This window comes from Peromyscus eremicus, chromosome 5 (assembly GCF_949786415.1).
Source record: "Peromyscus eremicus chromosome 5, PerEre_H2_v1, whole genome shotgun sequence".
NCBI classification, from domain to species: Eukaryota; Metazoa; Chordata; class Mammalia; order Rodentia; family Cricetidae; genus Peromyscus; species Peromyscus eremicus.
Window position 1 is genome coordinate 127628097 of NC_081420.1, and position 21731 is coordinate 127649827.

Sequence of the window (21731 nt, forward strand, 5' to 3'; positions counted from 1 at the left end):
AAAAATCCCTATCTGGAGGGTCCATGTGCTAGGCTGATTCAAGATGTCATGATGTTGGGCCCCTACATGCCAATAAGGATATCTGTTCCATTTGGTTAGAAATAGAACCAAACTGTCAACATGTTAGAAAAACCTTGTCTGCTTAAGATGGGCTCTTGTTATACAGCCCAAGATAACCTCAAACAATTTCACTGAGGCCACCTTGAAAATTGTGATCCTCCTGCCTCAGCTTCCCCTGGGGTTGGGATTACCGGTATGTATGACCATGCCCATTCAATGTTCCATTTAATAGAAGCAAGTCAGTCTTCATTAAGAGCAAGTCAAGAGTCCAGTTCGGTGGGACAAGTCTGTTGTTCCAGGCCAAGGAATGCTTGTTTGGGTAGATCATAAGTTTAGGCCAGCCTGGGCTACTCATGGACTCTGTCTCTAAACAAATATCCAAATCCCTCATCTTTTTGGAAGAGACTTGCTCATGCAGATAGTCAGTCTCTTGCATGATGAGCTGATTGCAGCTGTGCTCAGCAATCAGTGTGTGTGTGTGTGTGTGTGTGTGTGTGTGTGTGTGTGTAAGAACCATCGACGGCTTCTGGCTGCTGCCCACTCAGCTCCAATAAAACAGAACCTGGCAGCTTTAATGGAGATAAAAAAATGACTCCATTTAAAGGGCTGTATTATCAGACTTCAGGTTTTAGGGGGGGAAATAAAAGCACTGATAAGCAAGCGCTAGAATAAGCATAAAAAGAGTAATTGGTGAAGGAATCATAAAAACATGAACCCAACAGTTTAAAAACAGATTTTTAAAATGCAAATTAAATCAAGAAACCTGATGTTTTATGCCAAACCTCCAGAAGCCTTAATATACGTGTGATATGTTTTCCAGGTCACGATTCCTTCTCGAGGAGATTCAATCTGGACAAGCTGGTGCACAGGAGCTGTGGTGACAAACACAAGGCCATGAGCCTCATGGCCAGAGTGGGCATACAGTGAGGCCAGCATGTCCCCTCTGAACCCTCCCCTCCACTGCTGAGGGCACCTGTCCTATTGTCTACATGCTTTCACATTTCTAATATACCTTTGCTTATTTTATAATGTTTGATCCTCTTTACAGCCCCATGAGACACATGACTTGGAGTCTTTCAAGGACTCTACAGTGTTCACTACATGCTTAGCCTGGGAGTCCAGGGTTGTGTCAGCTCCCAGACCTGAACCTCAAGCAGCCAATGAGTGTACAATTAGTCTGTATCCATTAGAGCACCCAAGCTCAACTGGGCTGTGTGCACTGCTGTAACAGGACAGACGGATGGGGTGAGGGGACTTTATACATGGTCTCTTTTCTACTTCATAGGTGCCCGATGGACAAAGCCCCATCATACTCCACCACCCTGTCCCAAAACAGTCTGAGACAGAGTTTGTGCCCTAGGGACAAGGCATTGATACTAACAGTCTAAGGAAAGGAGGTAGCCTCAACAGCTGGCCCTAGCCAGTCTCTTTTCTACTTCCTCTCCCCCAGAATTTTCTAATAACCTCACCCTCAAAATTCCACCCTCCCCCATTTTCTCATCCCACTACCCCTAGGAAGAAAACTTCTGCACATTCCCGAAGGACCAGCGCAAAGACTGCCTCCTCTGTGGAGCCTCCCACAGCCTCCCTGCTACTCCCATGTCAGCTCCCCATTACCTTTACCCCAGTTTGCCACAGCTACTCATTTGCCTGTGACCTCTACCAAGCTATACAAGAACTGTGAACACAGCCTTCCTCTCTTCCAGCCCATTTCAGGACTTGGTCCTCAATTCAATGTCCAGAACCTATTTGTTGAATGGATGTGTAACTTGACCCAGCCTTGATTTCCTCCACACTACCTTTGCTCAAGGCTCCCTGTGGAAAGAGGGGGCTCTCGGGCTTTGTCTGGCCTCTAGATCATTTCCATGTGCTGCTTTGACCTCTGGGGGGGGGAAGAGGCGGAAGTGACACACGGAAATAGTCTAGGCCTGAGTTCTGAAGATCATTTACCTTCCAAGGACTTTGCTAATCGCTTCATGGACAGTTTCTCACTTAAACTTTGCAAGACTCTCCGAAGTCGATTCTACTCTTTCCCTGCTTTGTAGACTAAGAAACTAAGGTTTTGAGAGTGTCCAGTTTCATGACTTGAACAAGGATGGCACCAACAGACCTGCTGTCATGGAAGGGGAAAGCTCAACTCTATACAAAGAATAGCAACAAGGAGTGCCTGTCTTCCCAGGCAAGAGCACACCAATATCCAAAGGGCCAGCTCCGAAAACATGTACATACAAGTAACATGACATGGATTGAACAGATTGTATTTTATATTTACATTATATTTTATATTGTATTTTATATTTATATAAAATAAATGCTGCCATCATTTAGGGTAGGTTTTTCCTTGTAGGCAACTGTCTCTGGGAGTGTCCTCAGAAAGAACCCAGGAATGGCCTTTACTAATCTTCAAGAGGCTTCACAATCTAATCAAGCCGATGATGCTGATTACCCAGCACACAAGCTCACACTACAAGTTACCACAGCTGGAACTTCTCAGAGCAAAAGCCATTGTGTTCCCCTTCTTCTCTCCCAAAAGCGGATGCCCAGCATGCACTCCAGGGTACACAACTGTGGGAAAGGATGCTAAATACCTTTTGTATCTACAAATTCTTCCATTTCAGGTTCTTTTCCTTCATCTTTCTCATCACCTGAAGCCAAGACTAGGATGAGAAATTGCATAATGAATAAATGAAAAGGTCTGTATCCACTCAGGATCCAGGGGCAGTGAGGGAGGGGACTGGCATCTGACTGTACCAGCGTCCTCGTCTCTCTGAGCTGGGCTCTCCTTCAGGGTCTCCACCATGGCTGCATTGTAAATGTGCTCCGGATCCTGGAGAGAAAATGAAATTACTTCTGAAAATGCAGTGACAGACTTCTCCCAGGCCGGAAGTCATGAGGCAAGGCTCTTAAATCCCACTCAGCAGGGTAGGCAGGCACACAGTTACCTTGAATTGCAATCCCCGGAGGTTGTGAATCAGCTTTGCATAGCGCCCCCTCTCCTCCATCAACTCCTTGTGGGTGCCCTTTTCACAAATCTCTCCATCTTCCAACAAAATGACCTCATCACAAGACTCCAGGAACTGCAGGGACAGCACAGGGACCCACAACGATGACACTGTCTCAGTAAGAGCCGAAGGACTGCATGCCAAACACCCAGGCAGTTCTCCCAGGTGCAATGAGTTACTGGGGTTCTCAGTCCTGGCACGATTGGCATTAGAGGGCACATAGTTCCTTGTCTTTGGGGGCTCTCCTGTGCACTGCAGGTTATTTCACAGTCTTCCTGATCTCTACCCACCAGGAGAATGCCTTTCCCTAGCTGTGACAAGCAAAAATGTCTGCAAGCAATGCCAAATGCCCCAGGGGCCCCCAGTTGAGAACCACTGAGCTGGTCCCCAGTCTCTGGAGTACAAAAGCTGGACTCCGGCTGCCACAATGAAGCAACTGAACCTTCCTTTGCTTCTTGTCTCTGAATAAGTGACCCTACTAAGAAATCTGATTGACCATTATAGAGGCCATGGTTTGGTAAAGATAAGAAATATGATCTCAGCCTTGCCAGGAGCTCCACCTCACAGAACCCAGGGGCTAGAAACCAGGTCACAGGCCACACCCCCACCAGCTTTAACAGTACAGTAACTATATGAACAATATTACACACCCCATTTTATCCAAAGCACTTCTGCTTTTCTGATTTTGAGACCCTTCAAGTCCATGTCAGTCCTGTGGTTAAAGAATTCTGCTAAGAGGGACTCTCTTTTATTTTGGAGGAAGAAAGAGCTCTTCCCAATTGGATCTACCCATCAAAGGGCAGAAAGCCCCTTCCTAGAGGCAGGCAAGCTGCTGTAAGACTGGCAACAGTTCCACCTAAAGAAGCCAGGGCCAGAGTCCCCGTTTTGAACTTCCACTCCATTCAAGGCCAAATCCCACCCGGCTGCACTTGAGTTGAATCCTGGAAGCAGGGGCTGCCATTGATGGCTAGACACCTGATGGGTTAGGTAGTACCCAAATGCTTCAACCAGAGCAGATCCAGCAGCTTGGATAGTTCTAGGCTCTATGTGTCCCCTATCCCAGGCAGCCCAAGCAGGCCCCTGGCTCTTAGCGCCAGACACCTTCTGACAGAATCTTTCCCGAGAGACAAACTTGCACTTCATACATCATCCTCTAACGTTTCACAACCTCATCTCACATCTTATCAATATCTCGACCTCCTGCAGCCCCCAGCTCAAGAAAACAAGCAGCTTGGCTAAGTCATTGATTTTCCAGATAAGAAAAGGAAGCACTTAGGACCTGTGACAATCTACAGGTTTCTCTGCCTGTATGTGGTTCATAGCCCAGACTTGGAAAAGCCCAGCAAAGGTCCCTCCTGCCAGCAAGCCCTCAGCTCACTCTAGTGATACCAGGTAGCTTTGCGTAGCCACGTTCAGCAAACGCTTAGGAAGCTGAGCCCTGAGTATTACCAGCGGCTGACGGCTGGCCTTGCTTTGTTTCCTCACGCAAACAAATGAGTGACTGTCTTGACCAGCTACTCCAAAGCATCTGAGGTCAAAGCAGCTAAGAAATGTTCTGGAAGGCCCCAGGGCTGCGGTTTGAGGCTTCCTCCCCTCCCCCACAAAGAATGGGATGAAGAGCGCAGAGATTATGGTGCCACCTGGTGGCCTCTTTGTTCTCCAACAAGCAAAAAAGGGAACTAAAATGACCTTGGCAAGGTATGTTGCTGGAGAATCTGGCAAAATACTAGCTTGTCTAAGGCCATACCACTGGCGAGTGAGTGTCAAAGGTGGCTATTATTTACCCTCCATGAGGGCTCGTGGAGGGACAGCTCCATCTCACACCTGTCAAGACAAAAACCTCATCCTCCAGGACCCAGGGCTCCTCAGGAAGACAGTCTTCCCAAGGCAGGCTGTTGCCAGAGACAATATTCACAAGCCAGAACTATGGTAGTCACACTTACAACTCTGGCTAGGCCAGAAATCATTTCTAGACTGAACCCAGGCAGCCTTCTCCTCTACCTTGGCCCTGGCCTGCAGAGGACCTAGGAGTTCTTGTCCAACTAGCCTGACTCAATGTTTACTAGAGTGGTAGCACACCTGCTGAAGAAACCAGACACCCACATGTGCAAAATTTGAGTGCTTCATGTATTTTTGCAGCTTGCAGCACTTAAAGCTTATTCTGGGGAGGCTCCAGGACAGCTGGGTTTTCTGGGTCCTTGAAAAGCCCCTCCCTCTTCAGGATGGTCCACCTAGCCTCAGCCAGAAGGTCCCAACATACTGACTGCAGGGTCCTCTAGCTACGGCAACCTTACTTACTTCTTAACCCTCACACCTTTACCAGTTCAACCTCCCCTTCACTGAAAAGCAATAAGACCTGCCTCCTGCTCCCAGACCAGGCCTGCTGGACAAGAGGACAGGGCTTCTGCACCTAGGCCACTGTGAGCCATCTCCCAATGCCTGCGGGATGCGTCCAACATTGGGGCACTCACACACGAGCATGCACACTCACGTGCACATTTGTACACACAGCAGATCTCTGGGACTTGCCGTAGAGAGCGTAGAGAGAGAGACAGCATGAGAGAAGAACCCTGGCTTATCTGATGGGAGTCCTCTATTCCCATCAAATATTCAGAACCTGTACGTAGGTCAGAGGCAACAAGGCCTATGACCATGCAGGCAAATTCTCCATTTTCCCCTGACATCCGTCCCCATCATTGGGCCCCTAGTCCTGGTTTCCAGAGCTTTTACTGGGGCACTTGGGACCCTCATCACAGGAGCCCACACCTTTCTGGGTGAGGAAAGAAAGCTGAGCTTCTATGATGCCCTGACAAAGAACCTTTGACCTCAGACCCATTCAGGCCCCACTGGAGAAAGGGTGGGCCCTGCATTGCCTCCACCTGGCTCCCCATTTCCTTGGCACCAATGGCCCAGCTCTCAGAGCCAACTGATCCTGGAGAATCTACTCTGTGGTGGAGGAAAGGTCCACTGACTCCAAAGACTGGGCCAACAGAGCTCGTACACAGAGAAAAGCAGGCAGGGGTGGCTGGAAACCCAGGTGGCTGCAGGACTCACCAACATCTCCTCCATTTCCTGCCCTCTCCATGCCCTGTCCAGGCAAGGCTAGTTTCAGGTGGGAAAGGCATGTTCAGGCAGATTAGGAGTCTCTGTGAACATCAAGCGCTGCACTCATCCCAAGACCTCATGAACCCTCCATGTCCCTGTCACCTGCAACTGGTGGGTAACCAGGACAACAGTCTTTCCCTTGAGTGCCTTCTTAATGCACTCCTCAAAGACATGCTTCCCCACATGGGCATCCACAGCTGAGAGCGGGTCGTCCAGCAGGTAGAGTTGACGGTTGGCGTACACAGCACGGGCAAGGCTGATCCTCTGCCTCTGTCCCCCAGAGAGGTTGACACCCCGCTCTCCAATCTGTAGACAGGGATAATGGCATAGTCCATCATTAAGTCCACCTGCCACCCTATACTTCTTGTATACCAGGAGCTTCCAAAAATTCCCAGGGACTCAGGGAGAAGACATACTGGCTGATTATCTCGGCACACAAGCATCTCCAACCTCTCACACTAGACAGTGGTGATTGGAAGAACTCCCATCCCCCTCACTCACTGAATCACAGTGCCAACTGGGCACAGCTCTTTCTGACTCTGAGAACGAGGTGTCTACTGCATGACTCCTGCTTCCTGGTGCACAGTCCACTGTACATTGACTGATAGCACACAGGAGTTTTTTTTAAGCAGGGAACTTTAGAAGAATGGATAGGGAAAGAGGGAAAGTACCTGGGAGATGGACCAGGGACCTCTCTGTTCATTTCCTTGTATGCTACTGTGTGTGCTATGAAGACAAGACACGTGCTGTCCTGCCCTGCTCACTATCAAATCTCTAAGGCCCAGCCCCTGATCTGAGGCATGGGTTAGATGCTCAGTAGGCATTTCTTGCAAGATGAAAAGCCTAGGCTATGTTTTTTCTGGTAATCCCATCCTCCTGTGCCCAGAGTGAATCCCACTGTACTCAGATGTCCAGCTACTGAGCTAGCTGCTGGGTGCTGGGTACTGGGTGCTGGGTGCTGAGTGCTGGGTGCTGAGAAAGAAAAGTGGCCTGTGAATCAGGAGCTCACATTTCAGAAGGGGGCACTAGACACACAAGAACAGCAGTTGACATATTCCCCAAGTGCTAACCAAGAAGCATGCATTGCCGCACTTGGTGGAGAACTGCTGCCACCTGTGGGGCTCCAGAGTCTTCCTCAGTGGAGCTGGGCTAGATCCTGAAAGGCTAGGAGGTGGCTGGACACCTTAGCTGGCTGCCAAGGGTGCAGAAATACAGCTTGGAAAGGGAAGCCAGAGCCACACGAGCATTCGGAAAGGCCAGTCACTCCTGACAGGCAGACTGAGAGACTAGAAGAGCAGGTTCTCTGAGCTGGCACTGTGGGAAAGCTTGTCCTAGAGGCATGATGTCCTATGATGTCCTGGGGGGAGAGAGGAGGGTGGCACAAGGGCTCTTAGTCGCCTGAGTCAGCAGGCTCAAACCTAAGGCCAAGCCATCACTTTGGACCCGCAGCCTAGGGGCAAGGTGTGAAGGTGACTCAGCACTCCTGGGCTGCACAGAGCCAGGGAGCAAGAAGGAGCCCTGAGACTCCCATGTATTGGGGAGCACTCTGGACCACTGATTTGAGGAAGAGCTGGACCTTGAGTTTAGGAAGCAGTTGTTCAGGAGCCCTTCCTGAAATGATGGAAAGGTTAGAAGTGGGCTGTGGAAGCAACTGTGATGAGTCAAATGCAAGCAGGTTCGGGTCCACCTCCCCTTGGGGGACCCCAAAGAAGAATTCTTGATAGGCAGAAACTGAACTTTGCCAGTATTTCCTTGGGACTTTCTGCCTCTGGGACATGTAGATATAGATCCAGGGTCAACTGGGCAAATGGGACTCAGTTCTGCTCACCTCAGTCAGGTCTCCATAAGGAAGGCTGTTCAAGTCCTTCTGGAGACCACAGACATGAACTGTGTGCTGATACCTGTGGGTATAGAGATCAGAATGGTAAGACCGGCATCCAGCACTGCGGCCTGGGCTGCTCCTGAAGGAACCACTGTTGTCGAGGGGACAAGGCAAGGATCTTGCTGCTGCTATACTCAAGGCTCTCAGGCAAGTTGCCTTATCCCAAGGGCAGTGTCTCCTCAACCCCTAGGGTCTCTCCTTGACTCAGGGTTGATCCCTCCATTTACAGGGTTCCTGTTGTGCAGGGAAAATGCCACCACCGTCTATGAAATCCTGGGGGTGCCAACGGCTATCATGGCTCCTTGAGTCAGAGAAGGGAAACAAGATGTGGACTGAAGCTGTTGATGAATGGAAGAGGGGGTGTATGTGGTGGAGCAGCACAGAGCCTACTCCATTACAGACGCCAGCCCTGACATCCCTGATGGACTCCTCCTGCTCCATAAAGCTACTCTGTCGACCATCAGGCCTACCATGTTGGAGAAAATCAGGCACAAAAGATGTCACTTCCCGGGAAAGAGGAAAAGTGGAAATGGACCCTGGCTCTGGGGCTTCCAGGGCTTTCTGGGGCTGTTGTGTTCCTCAGTAACATCCATTCTCGAGCCTTGGAGTTCAGACTTAGGAGGAGTTAGCTAGGTCTGCACAGCCTAGCTGCTGGGCAAATACCTCATCCTCCTGGGCACAGTCCCACTCAGGCCCCAGTAGAATGCCAGCTCTTGGGGCTTCTGGCACCACACAGTCTAGTGGGGTGTGAGGTCCTGTGGTAGGGGAGAAGCTGACAGTCCACTGCTTCCACTTTCTCTGAATCTCAACTCCAGGCATACCCACGGTGAACAGAACTGTCCCCGAGGCACCACAGAGATCCATAGCCTCAGAATCTGGCCACTTCTGTGAAGTCCTGGCATTCCTAGTGACATTCTCATTTGTGAGCCGTCCAAGCAGCTGCTGGACCCCACACTGAGCCGGAAACTTATGTCCCACTGGCAAGCTGCAAGCGTCTTCTAAGGGTGGTGGGTAACTACATTATTAACTGATGACCACCTTTGCCATATATCCCCACCGCCACAAACAGAGCGTTCCTTCCTTTTCTTGGTGGACTGAAACTTTCTGGAACCATGAGCCAAAATAGGTCTTTCCTCCATTCAGTTGCTTCTGTGAGGCCATCTGTCACACAATGCTAAAGTAACTCATACAAGCACCTGAGGAGATAGCTGTTCCTTAGGGTGCTCTGCACACGGCAGGCATTTGGTTAATATTTGCTGTCTTCACCTCCTTATGGATAAATTAAGTAACTGTCCTTCCAGCCTGCTTCTGTGGAAAGAAAAGGCATTCCAGGGAGGGATGACGTAGGTATCGGCAGAAGGGTGTGCGGCCATGAGACACTGAGCAGAACTGTTTGGCTCATGCCGTGGACTCCCACCACTGATAGGAACTTCCTGTCATATGTGAGCCTTCTGTTGAGGACATCACAACCAGGGGAAGAGGAGAAAGCTACAGGCTTCCTGCTGGGAACACACTTGCTGGCCAATGCCAGCCCGTAGGGTATGGAGTTTGTGAGCTCAGATAATAAGAGAAGGCCAGGCCATGACTGGATTCCTAAGCCCAACTCTTCCTACTTCGGTTCTGTGGTGTTTGAGGATGTTTTTGAGTGACCCCGCTGTCAGGCAGCTTCGATGGAAGCAAGTGATGCTGGAACCTAGGGCACAGGTCCAACCTCTAGCTTCGTGGGCTCACCTCTCTGGACTTCAGGTTTCCCATCCGTGAAATGATATATAATACCTGTGTCTCCCTAAAGAAGTTGTGATGGGACTCATCTAAGGCAAGTAAACCTAAGAAGGCATTACTCCCCAGAGCTTAAAGATAATGACCCAACACATATCAAAGATTTATAACCAGAAGTTTGATTTTATTTCATTAGACCATTTGAGAACACTAACAACAATATGCCTTGATAGTGCCCATGTGAATTAATCATGTCAGGACTGACTAATTGCATGCCTTCTGCTCATGATCCCAAGCAAAGTTTTAGTTACTTAGCCTAAATCAAAATTGCAAGACTCATTTTTCTCCAGTCAGACAACATATGTCCTGCTATGGAGAACCTCAGAGCATATGGTACTCTGCCCTGGGACTGAAGAGACAACTAGTACTCTTCTTGAAGTGCCATGTGGTCGCAGGTCTGCAGAAGAGCATGCTTCTCCTGAACTCCTGGGTCAGAAAAGAAAACCCAGCTCCTGGGTGGATCCCATGAATGTTTCATCAGAACTCACTAAAGATACCCAGTTTGTAACCATTCTTAGTGGCCTCAGCATCTGAAGCAGGGTGGGCCAACTACCACAGTGCCAGATACAACCCAAGTTAATAATACCTTTGGTGATTGTACTTCTCTCCAAACAGTATGTTCTCCCTCACATTTCCATGAAAGATCCACGCTTGCTGAGAAACATAAGCCAAAGGTCCATTGACAGCCACGACCCCTTTCTGCAACTGCATCTAGAGCAACAGTAACCAGAGAACCTTCAGGAGGCATACTCCCAAATGCCACCCTCTTATTGTATGAGCATTAGTCACGTGGATATAAAGGAGTTGACAGGTAAGTCCAACCATGCACTCAAGGGTCTCTAGGTGAGACACTTGCAAGGCTAGGCAGGAAATTTAGGGAAGAGGAAATAATGAGTCCTTCTGCCAATTGGAGGATACAGGCTGCACTTACCTCAACCCTGGGCCAACTACAACAAGATGCCTTAATGATGAGTAACAAGCCCCCCACCCCCCGCCCTTTCTCCAGGTGTACTGAGTGGATCCAACTCTCCCTAGCCAGGTTCCAGGGAGCAGAGCATAGACTCTGCTCCTGGGGTGGAGGCTCTGGTATGCCCCACTTCAAAGAAGTAGCTCTGACAGAGTTGCACAGTTGTAACCGTGCAAGAATTCAGGCCTTATGGAGCCAGAACTCTTCTTCTTCCTCTTCTATTTTTTTTTTCAAAAAGAGTGGGAAACCCAGTTTCATGTGGAACTTTGGGACCTTGATAACATTGAGCAATCCAATTAACAAACATGTAAGACCCAGTTTGTGACACTGAGTATGTATAGGCATTTAAGCTGACCCTACTAAGTGTGCTTCTGATAGAGAATGGTAGACAGTAGTGGGGATAAATAGCCAACCCTATCCATAGAGGGGATTTGTAGGGAAAGCATGACACTTGGGGATGATGGTGGTGGTGGTGGCAGTGTGGCTGAGCAGGGAAAGTGTCACATGATGCAGTGCTATTTTGAAAACCTTGGGACTGCTTGAAGGGGCCTGGAGTTAGCCTTGAAAAAGAGATGATATTATTAGCAAGAGCAGTTCTAGAAATAGTAGGTGCCTTCCAGGCGCTGTGCTGAGCCAGCTGACACTGTGATTGGTCTTGAGGACTCAGCTCTGGCTGGCATGTACACTCCCTTTGCTAACCCTCGCCGCAGCTCTCCTTGGCCATTTTGTAGATGACGCGGTCCAGAGAGGTCAGTGTCTTTGTCCAAAGGGAAATGGTGAACATACCAGGAAGACAAACTCTGCCTCTCCCCTGGTCATGGGAGAGCACCTGATTCCCTCACCGGTGCACAGGAGATGGGCTCTATTTTCTCTCTGAGATGATCCCGAGGGATAAATCAGGGAGTAGATATTAAAAGGAGGCAAGTTTCCTTCCAATAGCTATCAACACACTGCAAAAAGGAACTGGCTGTGAACGAATGGACTTCCCAATGCAGGAAGTTTGAGCATAGCCTGGGTCATCTCCTACATTGTTGGAAGAGCTATGCTCATAGGTGGAGAGTGGGGCTGACTTCCAGCATGCCACTGACTCTAGGGTCCTCACAGAAGCACACACACATATGGGCCAGAGCCTACCAGACCCTGGCCCTCCCTCATCTCCAGGAAGGGTAGTCACAGTCACTCTCCCTACAGAAAGTCAAGGGAGGCCGAAGAAGTCATTCACATTGGCACTTATAAGACTCACTCCCTATTCTGGTGGGGCCCTACTAAGCCTCGTTTCTTTATCCCTTCAGAGGTTCCCCCAAATTCTTTCAACAGTAGGAGGCACCCTCAGCTCAACCAGTCTTCCTTTTAGGGACAACAGTAGGCAGAAAGAAGAGTTAACTCCCCAACCTCCTCAAAACATGTCTTATTCGTTTAGGGTGAAGCTTGTAAAACACGGCAACACGAAGGCCACCTGTGACTATAGTTTGTCGCCTTACCACCTACTTAGGGTCTCACAGCTCGAAGGGGCAGAAGCAGGTCAAGATCTACGAACGTCCCTCTTCCTATCCAAAGTGTTCAGAGCAACAGGGGTCACATTGCTGCCTCTGAGCATTCATTCACTCGCCCTTCCTCGAGGCTCCCAGGCAGGACTTGGGGTTTGGGAAAACAGTCAAAAATTCATCAAAAGTTGCCATGAGTCCCTCCAGTTCCTTCATTCTCCACCAGGCTGCTTTTCCGGATTTTATAAAGCAGGACAGCCATGGGAGAAGCCACAGATTTAATGATCCATCACTTATTTGGACCAACACGGAGCTGAAGGCAAAGAAGCAATCAGTGTTTAACTCCTGTCCTCGGGAGGTAAACCCAAAGATGTGGGAAAATCTTGTCTAGCCAGGCATGGAGCTGCCAAATGCATCAACCCAAGGGAATCATCAACAACATTCACATCAACCGTGCGCAGCCAAACCTGACCACTGGTCTCCAGGCTGCTTAAGTCCCTCAGTCCCTCTCCTGTCATGTGGTCTTTCCAGCTCTCCCCACACACTTACCTGTCCTAGGAGAGCTGAGATAAGGGAACTCTTCCCACTTCCAACATTCCCGCATATTCCTAAGACCTTCCCCTGTCAGAGAAAAGAGATAAGACAGTTACTCCCCCACATTGTCAGGGGGGCTTGAGCTCTATGCTTACCAGGTCAGGCAGGACAAGAGGCTACTGTCACCTCTACAAGGTGGCAGTTGCAGCCTCAGCCCCCAAGTCTATGCACAGCTTGGAAGGATGCAGAGATGTGAGTTTTAATTAAGAGCCCTCCCTCATGCAGCAAGCAGAGTACCCAGAGGGCTTCTGGAAATCTGGAAATCCTGTTCACACATTGATGTAAAACAGCCTTGTGCCAGTTTAGGAGACACAGGCCCTGGATACAAGGGTTGTCCTGTGCCCAGAGACCGAGGAAATGAGTCTAATGACAGGTAAAGGGGGATATGGCTCAGGGGGACAGGGGATGTCTTTGAAATAGAGAGCTGAGTGATTTCAGAAGTCATTTTTAAAAGCAATCTTTTATTATAACAACTCAATTTAGAACTCCAAGTTTTTTCACTATTTCCACAGAATGACTTTATAGCTGTACATGTGTCAACTCGGTCATCAAATTGTCGCTGAGTACCTGTGATGCACCAAGCATTGTTCTGAGCACCGGCAGTCACCCTGACTCCGGGGTTACCACGGAGGCTCATTCGAGATCCCTGGGAAACCCTAGCCACCCAGAAGATGAACACAACGGGTGAATCTTGTGTTGACCCCTACAGAGATTGTGTTTTAGCTGGAGATGGACAGAAGGACAACTGAAATGTGGAGATCGTCAAACACGTATCATAGACAGGGCAAGGAGTGGGTGGAGATGGAGGTACAGGGACAATCAACTAGATAGCTGATGATTCACTTGTGCTGGCCCAGAAACACATGCTGTGTGAGAACTGGAGTGAGAGCACCTTGTTTGGGAGGTGCAGGTAGCACCAGAGAGAACGGGGTGATTCAGGTAAAGAACAACACCCATAAACCACGTTCTGTTAAGTTAGCCCATCCAGAAGACAAATGAAGCCCTGGGCTGGTGGGAAACGCTGAGAAAGTGAACACAGTTTGTACGATACTCCAACATCCCTTCACTACCTGTCAGTCTCGGACTCTGTGGGTGGAAGGTGGACAAGTACACTCAGAGGTCCCAGGCACATGGGCCAGGACAGCACTTGCCATAAGTGACCTTGAGTGATGCCTGAAAGAGGTGAGGCATGGGTCACATAGGCCTCTGGGGTAACCCCAGAGGGAGAGAGGCAGATAGCCTGTCTGCTTCTGTGTTTAAACAGAGGTGGCATGGGGAACATTCTAGAACATTTGTAAATAGACCTGCTGCAACCCTTTAGAACAGAGATGCATTCAGTATGGATCCAAATATGACTCCTTTTCCACCCCAGGCTAGATTAGATATGCTCATCACCTTCGCCATACCTAGCAGGAGGCTTGCTGCCTCTCATCAATAACTTCTTTGACTCATCTTTATGGAATGTCACACACCATACTAGGTACTGGGAATAAACCACAATCAGGACAGATGGAATCACTGCCCCAGGGAAGCCGCAGTGTCAAAGCTGCAAGTATGTGAGGCTGACCCCTTCAGTCACAGTAGCACTTCAAGATGATGAGGCTACTTATAGAGACTTGGTAAGGACCAGCTTCAGAGAGGCTCCCTATAAGCCTCCACTGAGTCCTGGTCATTCCGTGGGGCCAGGTAAGAACCTCCTAGGCCCATTCTTTTCTTCAGAATGAATCCCAGGAGGCCTGCATCTTCTGGGAGTCTCGTTATTTATTTCTCATTCCTCAAATGTTATTAAGAACCTTGCACCAGGCGTGGGCTCGAGGCTAAGGCTATGACTCTGAATAGCATACCCTGATCTCATCCTGGGGGGCAGCATCTAATAGAATCATGGAGCTAAATTTGGAGAAACTCAGACAGCCTGAATTTAGAACTTCTAAGGGCAACACTTAAGTTAGCTGTGGTTGTTAAAGGGAAAAGAGCAGCGGTTGCTAATAGCAGTTGAAGCTTACCACGAGCTAAGCATTTTGTATGTAGTTTCTCTGTTCTCACAAACCACCTTGTGAAGTGAACAGGCAAAAAGAGAGGCTCTTCGGGAGCTGAGGCAATCTGCCCAAGGTAAAGTAGCTGTAAGTGGCTAGAGCCTGGAACTATCTCACAAAATGCTGCCCATGCCTTTGATGCATATTGTGAAGCTGTATTGCTGTGGTTGGTGTAATAAAAAGACTGGATGGCCAATAACTAGGCAATAGGTATAGGTGGGACTTCCTGGCAGACAGAGAACTCTGGGAAGACGAAGGTGGAGTCACCAGCCAGACATGGAGGAATCAGCATGGGCAGTATGGAGATATGAGGTAACGAGCCACACGACAGAACGTAGATTAAAATAAATGGGTCAACTTAAGATATAAGAGCTAGTGGGACAAGCTTAAGCTAAGGTCAAGCTTTCATAATTAATAATAAGTCTCCATGTCGTTTTTTGTGAGCTGGAGGCCCAAAGATGACTACAGATGCACAAATCCAGACATTTCTGTATAGCAAAGATAGTGTGGAGCAAAGCAATTAGAGGACTGAAAAACAGCTCCCTTAGATGATACCAGTTTTCTGAGCTGCCTGAAGAAATGTGGGTGCTGCCCCCAGAGGCAGGGAGCAGCTACAAGAAAGCAGTGGTTTCACTGGAGCAAAACACAACTGAAACTTGAGCTCCACGGCACTGAGCCCACCAAACATTAGATACCATTTCCAGGGAGTGTGTGGCAGATGGTTCTGTTAGCTGCAAGCGGGGCCAGTCTTTAGCTACCGAGCTTGTCCTTCTGCAGCGATTGCATAGGGGAAATCAGTCAATGAGATGGGAGATTACATCACCAGGCACAAGATTAACGCTGAGCCTGCTGCTGCAGAATCAGCACCACCTTCAGAGCGCCATCATCATGTTCCCAGTGCAACAAGATGCAGATCCGAGGAGCAAGAGGAGGCCAGATGCTCCCCAAATCCACAGCTTTATCTAAGGGTTCTACAGTGCTCGCTCTTGAGGGAAGGAAGGACTATGGTGCCTGGCTGGTTTGGTGAATTCAGCCCTACCCCCTCACTAGGCTGGTTCAAACAAACAAACAAACAAAAACATTGCACTGTGTTTTGTACAAAAGCAGTATTTTGCAGTGGGTAAAAGAACAGGCTGGGGGAGGGAGAGGGGGGACAGAATACAGACTAGAGGCTGAGGCAGGAAGAAGATAAGTTCCTGAATAGCCCATACCTCATAGTGAGATCCTGTCTTAAAACAAACAAAAAAAGAATACAGATTGAGTTGGATGGTCTAAGTGTGCAGTCTCCTCCACGTTGCCGGCCATGTGACCCGGCCCTTGTCATTCAGCTGCCTTGTGCCTCAGTCACAGAATAGAGTAGTGTTTGACGTAGCTAAAAACATTAACTGTGTGACAGGTGAATAGGTGGGTTATTGTTCTCTCTCTCAACAGTCTAATGTGAAATTACAAACAATTCTAAAGCCACTACTAACGCTGGTCAGTTTGAGGCTAGCCTCCTGAATTGAACTGTCCATTCAGAACTGTAACTGGCAAGGACTAAGGGTTGGGCACTTGAAAAGCACACAAGAGGCTTTGGATTTTAGCTCCAGAACCTTCAGAAAACAACATTGTACCTAGAACAGCATATGTGGTGAGCCACATCTATAATCCAGCACAGGGAGGTTGAGGCAGGACGATGACCAGTTTGAGACCAGCCTAAGTTCATAGTAAGACTCAATCTCAAAAACAAAATGAAACAAAAACACAGTGGTTCCAGGGAAAGCAATCAGCCCCAGTGAAAACCATCTCCTCTAAGTCGGAGGAGAATGGTGCCACATCCATGCTCCTTATTATAACGTTGGACAGGGAAGACAGAGGACCTGATTCGAGACATCCCACCACCTCCCCAGCTCAAACTGAATTTTATGGGGCTTGAGAAAGCCATAGCTACATAACACAAGGAGGCAGGGTGGCGACCATGCCTTCAGAACTCACACCTGCTGTGCAGCTTGGGTGCTGATTGCCCTTCACAGGGAGGGGCACTGGTTCAGATGACAGCACTGTTACCAGGTGGTGTTGACTTTTAGGAGCAGACACCCTAGAAGGAGTGTTCAGGTTGTTGCAGTCATGCCCTCAAAGGGGACCATGGAATCCCCTTATTTTTATTCTATGCCTCCTGGCACATGATGTACGTGATTTATTTCACTACCCACCCTAAGCCATGATGGACTGCCTTCACAAGAGGCCCACAGCCTGATCTTGAACTCTTGAACTGTAATCTCCCAAACTAACTCAAAATACTCTCTCTCCTCTCTTTCTCTTTCTCTTTCTTTCTCTCTCTCTCTCTCTCTCTCTCTCTCTCTCTCTCTCTCTTTCTCCCTCCCTCCCCCCTCCCCTCTCCCTCTTACCCCAACCCCAGTAAGTAAGCCAGAGCAGATTTGAAGTTTTCCTCAATCACCTTTCACCTTATTTGTTGATATGGAGTCTCTCCCTGACCCAGGTTTGGCTGTAGGGACCCACAAGCCCCAAGGATACCCATGCCCCTGCCTCCCCAGTGCTGGGATTACAGGCATGCATGGCTGTACCTGCTTTTTATGTGGGTACTGGGGCTCTCAACTCAACTCCTTAGGTTTCCATGGCAAGCACTTCACCAAGGACCCATCTCCCCAGACTCCCAAAGCTTAGCCCTGCGTAGATTCATTGCCTAAGATACTTCATTACCGTGATACAAAGCTGACTGGCATACCCACCTTTCTCACCACAAAGCTGATGTTGTGAAGAACTGACTTGGGGCTGCCACTTTGCCACTCCGGGCCAGCAACCCCCTGCGCTGATGGGCTTTGCTCACTGTATAGCTCTGACCTCTGTTGTTTGGAAATACGCCTTTTCTGGTCTTGTGCCTTTGGTGGGTCACTTCTGTTGATTTCTTGTTCCCATGTCAGGGTGGCATTTGCTAAAAGCAAGATAGTGTCTGGGTCTTCTGGTTGGGTGATGTAGGATGGGGGACTCTTAGCTATGAGAATTTTCTAAGATTAAAGAGACAACAGTAAATGGGCAGATGTCATCCATTTGCAAGAATCCTCCCACATGTCTTCTAATGACTTCAAATTATATTCTTGGCATTTCTACCTAGGACATCCAGGACTGACCAGAAGTTATTCCCCCGGGAGTGCTGAAACAGAAATAGTCCACTGACTCAAACTATCTGGGACAGGTGTCTTTTAACCCTGAGGCCTATGTGGGTCACCCACATTGGAGAATGCTAATCCAGCAACATTTCTTCCTCATCTGCAAGACAGTGAGCCTCTGTCCATGGGGGATGGGCTTCACTGTATGACATTGATACATGTGAAACCAAGGTCCATTTGTTTAGTCTCTTTATCCTCTTCCCCACTCAGCTCAACAAAGCATTTGCAAGGTACCAAATGGTACATGTCAGCCTCTGGGGTAAAAAGTAGAAATGACCACATAAATAAGGCATAGTTCCTGACCTTGAAAAAAACTGTTTGTGAGGTAAAGGGGACATGAACAGATCGGTGCCATGAAGTGTGACAAGGACACAACACTGCAATGGCCAGAGAAAGGACACATGAGTCCCCTTCCTGGAAGTCCATGTGTTTGGCATCTGAGCTGAGTCTGTGCGGGCACCTGCCACACGGGCAAAGAAGAGGGAGAGGAGAGAGCAGGAAATGTGAGTCGAGGCCACGTGGCAGACAAGGAAGCTGCAAAGCATGGTCTGGTAGGTGGGCAGGACATGAAACAAGCCATCTGGGATTGCTGAATCACAGAGCTCAAGGTGGAAACAGGATGTGGAACAAAGGTGGAGAAACTGAGGTGCCAGTGATAAGGGCTCAAGTGCAGTGCTGGAAGAGACAGGAGTTCACTGATTCCATGCAGGCAAGTGCTGGGTGGCATGCAAGTAATTTAACAGCTCTCTGGGAACTGAGTGGAATCATGATTTTAGGAGGACAGCTTTGGAAAAGGAAGACTGTCTATAAGTCACTGTGAGTTCAGAGGACAAGTGAGGAGACTTTAATGAAGGTGATGGATGGGATACCTTTCCTGGCTTTCCAGTACAGTGATACACAGTGAATGAAGCACTGTTGATTCTTGTACCTGTAAGTGGCAACAGAGTGTCTGCCAGTCCGTCTTACAAGAGTGCCTCTCCTCATTGAGAGGACAGTAACTGGAGTCTCTACAGGGCTCTAGACTATTTGGAAGCAAGAAAATTGGTCCAGGACCCCGGAGTGCTTGAGATGAGTCCAGATTTCAAAGACAACTGAACTGCCATTCTGTGGGCAAGAATTTCCTTCTCCCTTTTCTGTTTTTACCTCAAACCCATCAAATGCCATTCTTGCATCTCACATCTTACCATGGACATAGCTTCCTGAAGCACCTGGTCCTGTACCAGAACAAGAGCTCCGAAGAATAAAGACTGTCTCTCTCTTTTCTCTCTTCATTTCTTACATGCCTCAGATTCTTTGATGGATAAATAGTGACTAAATGTTGACCCTGAGGTGATGCATGTCACCACACTCATCACAGGACAAACCAGGGACAGACTCAGTGCAAAGGCTATTTGTACTGCTGGAGCAAATTGGAATCTTGCCTTGAATGAGTTTTGGAGGTTAAGAACACTGCCTCTGTGAACAGACTCTGTCTCATTTTCCCTCCATACCACACCTTCTTCGAAACCTTCACCAGTCACTCTAACTATTCCAGCTTCATGTCCATGCACCTGCAGGCCTGATCCAGCCCTCCCCTAGACCTGAGCAGCATCTCCATTTCCAAGCATCACCCTCCCTCCAGAAATGAGATCTCTTCCCTACTCACCCAATGTTAGTTATACCTTCATTCTCTTTAGAGAGACACTGGCTTCGGCCACTGCTTTGACCGAGAAAGGCAAGATTGCAATTGAAAACTTCATTACATTAAACATGGCAATCACACTAAATGCCTGAAGAAGGAAAGAGAGGATTGAGGGTTTAGGACTGCAAGTCACTTTGGCTCCACGCTGCTATATCCAGGGGGCGTTATACTTACTGACATAAGAAACAGTGGCACAATTGGGATTCACAGAGGAAGACTTTTTCATTTCATGGCTCAGAAACCATGGGTTGGCAATGCAGGGGCAGTGGCTTTGTAATCTATTTTGCTTTGGGAATTTTCACAGAAATGGTGGGAAATGTATTCTCTTGCCTGTCAATCCAGAAGGGAGACTATGCCCTAACTGAATAACTTCATACATATCTGTCCACACCACGTCTTTATGCAAACCAAGACTGCTCATTCAATGCCCTGTGCAGTTTGACTAACTAACTTTCTGCTCTAGGTCAGTCAGTGGCATCTGACCCTCTGGGGCCACAGCATCTTTCCCCAGAGCACATAGCTCTAACATCACTGACCATAAGGGTTTTTCCTCTGAGCCCTATCCAGTATCTCTGAATATTGGAAAACCTTAGTGAAGCTTTCTCCTTTCTGCTGGCTCCCCAGGGTGCATGATTTCATCTCTCAAATACCATCTTCTCATATGTCTGACTTCAACTATCAGCCTCTTTTTACCCTATTTAAGAAATTAATAACACAACTTCCTCCAGCAAATCCCAAATGATGTCTGCTGCCAAACAAGCCCTGTGGTCCCATGTTTGAGCTAATTCTACATTGCTAAGAGGATAACAATGGATACCCCCATCACATCTTGTCCTAACTCTCTAAATCAAAAACTACCAACTTCACACACACACACACACACACACACACACACACACACACACACTTGTTTGGGACCAGTAAAAGTGGTCACAATAATTGAGCAGTGTTCTACTCAGGCAGGACACCCTTGCCACTCATTCTGGCTTTGGGTTCATGACCAGGTCTGAAGCCTTACGGTCCAAAGAGCCTGAAAATAAAACCACCCCTCTCACACACAAAAATGTCATGTGTAGTAAAGGAATTAGGAGAGGATGGCCCAGCAAAATCATCTGCTTCCAATCATGACCTCCCCCTGAAGTCCCTGCATTGAGTGCTGTTTCCTCCATGAACTTAGCTATACTTGATCTCCCCACACCACACACACACACACACACACACACACACACACACACACACACACACACACACACGTCTCTCTTCCTTCTGCTGACTTTCCTCCAGCTGTTTGTCCTGCAAATACTTAGTTTACTATCTTAGCTGGGCTTTTCTTCATTTAAATCTGAGCCATTTTCCCTCTAGCTCAACATTTCTTTATCTTTGACTACACTATTCCCTTATCAAAAGCTCACATGCTTTACATTCACCCCACTTCCCCTAGAGGCTTCAGCCCACGCCCACCTGGCCTGATGAGAGCAGGTAGTGTAGAGCATTTAAGAGCCCCCCCCCCATTCCATGATTCCCCAGGCTTTATGCCAGATGACTCAACCCTTCTCCCAGCTACACTGACAGGAACAACTACCAGACTGCTTACTGATAACAAAACCAAGGCCAGGTATGGTCAGTGGTCTGTCACAAGTCATCACTGGGGAGTAGGAGAGTCAAGATTTAAACAGGATAGACCCAGTTCTCAAACTCGGAGGAACTCTAACTCCAAACTCAGCCCCGGGTCCTTTGATTTCTCCTTACCAGAGAACAAGCTAATGGCCCCTGTGTGTAGCACATAACACAGGAGGAAAAACAGCCGAGTACTCACTAGGCTTCCTGGGTTGTTTTCCCCCCAAAGCTGTGTTCCACTGTTTATCAGCCACCCCTGCTCTGCATGGACAGATAAGAATAGTAGGCAGGTTCTCCTGAGCACATTGTCAGCCCAAGCACTCATATACAAACTAGATCAGAGTCTGATGTATAACTCAA

At 48.4% G+C, this 21731-nt stretch overlaps 1 protein-coding gene across 2 annotated transcripts in view; it reads right to left on the reverse strand.

Annotated features, from left to right (window-relative positions):
* The window catches only part of Abcc12 (ATP binding cassette subfamily C member 12), a 76743-nt gene that overhangs the window by 25893 nt on the left and 29119 nt on the right, over positions 1-21731 (reverse strand). For both annotated transcript variants that reach the window (XM_059264501.1, XM_059264502.1), the window contains exons 9-18: positions 19735-19842; positions 17636-17911; positions 12829-12900; positions 10415-10539; positions 7996-8068; positions 6270-6473; positions 3003-3137; positions 2812-2887; positions 2649-2717; positions 843-932 (exon numbers count right to left, since the gene is read on the reverse strand). In XM_059264501.1, the coding sequence (XP_059120484.1) occupies positions 843-932; positions 2649-2717; positions 2812-2887; positions 3003-3137; positions 6270-6473; positions 7996-8068; positions 10415-10539; positions 12829-12900; positions 17636-17911; positions 19735-19842 (1228 nt within the window). The remainder of the gene's footprint in view (positions 1-842; positions 933-2648; positions 2718-2811; positions 2888-3002; positions 3138-6269; positions 6474-7995; positions 8069-10414; positions 10540-12828; positions 12901-17635; positions 17912-19734; positions 19843-21731) is intronic.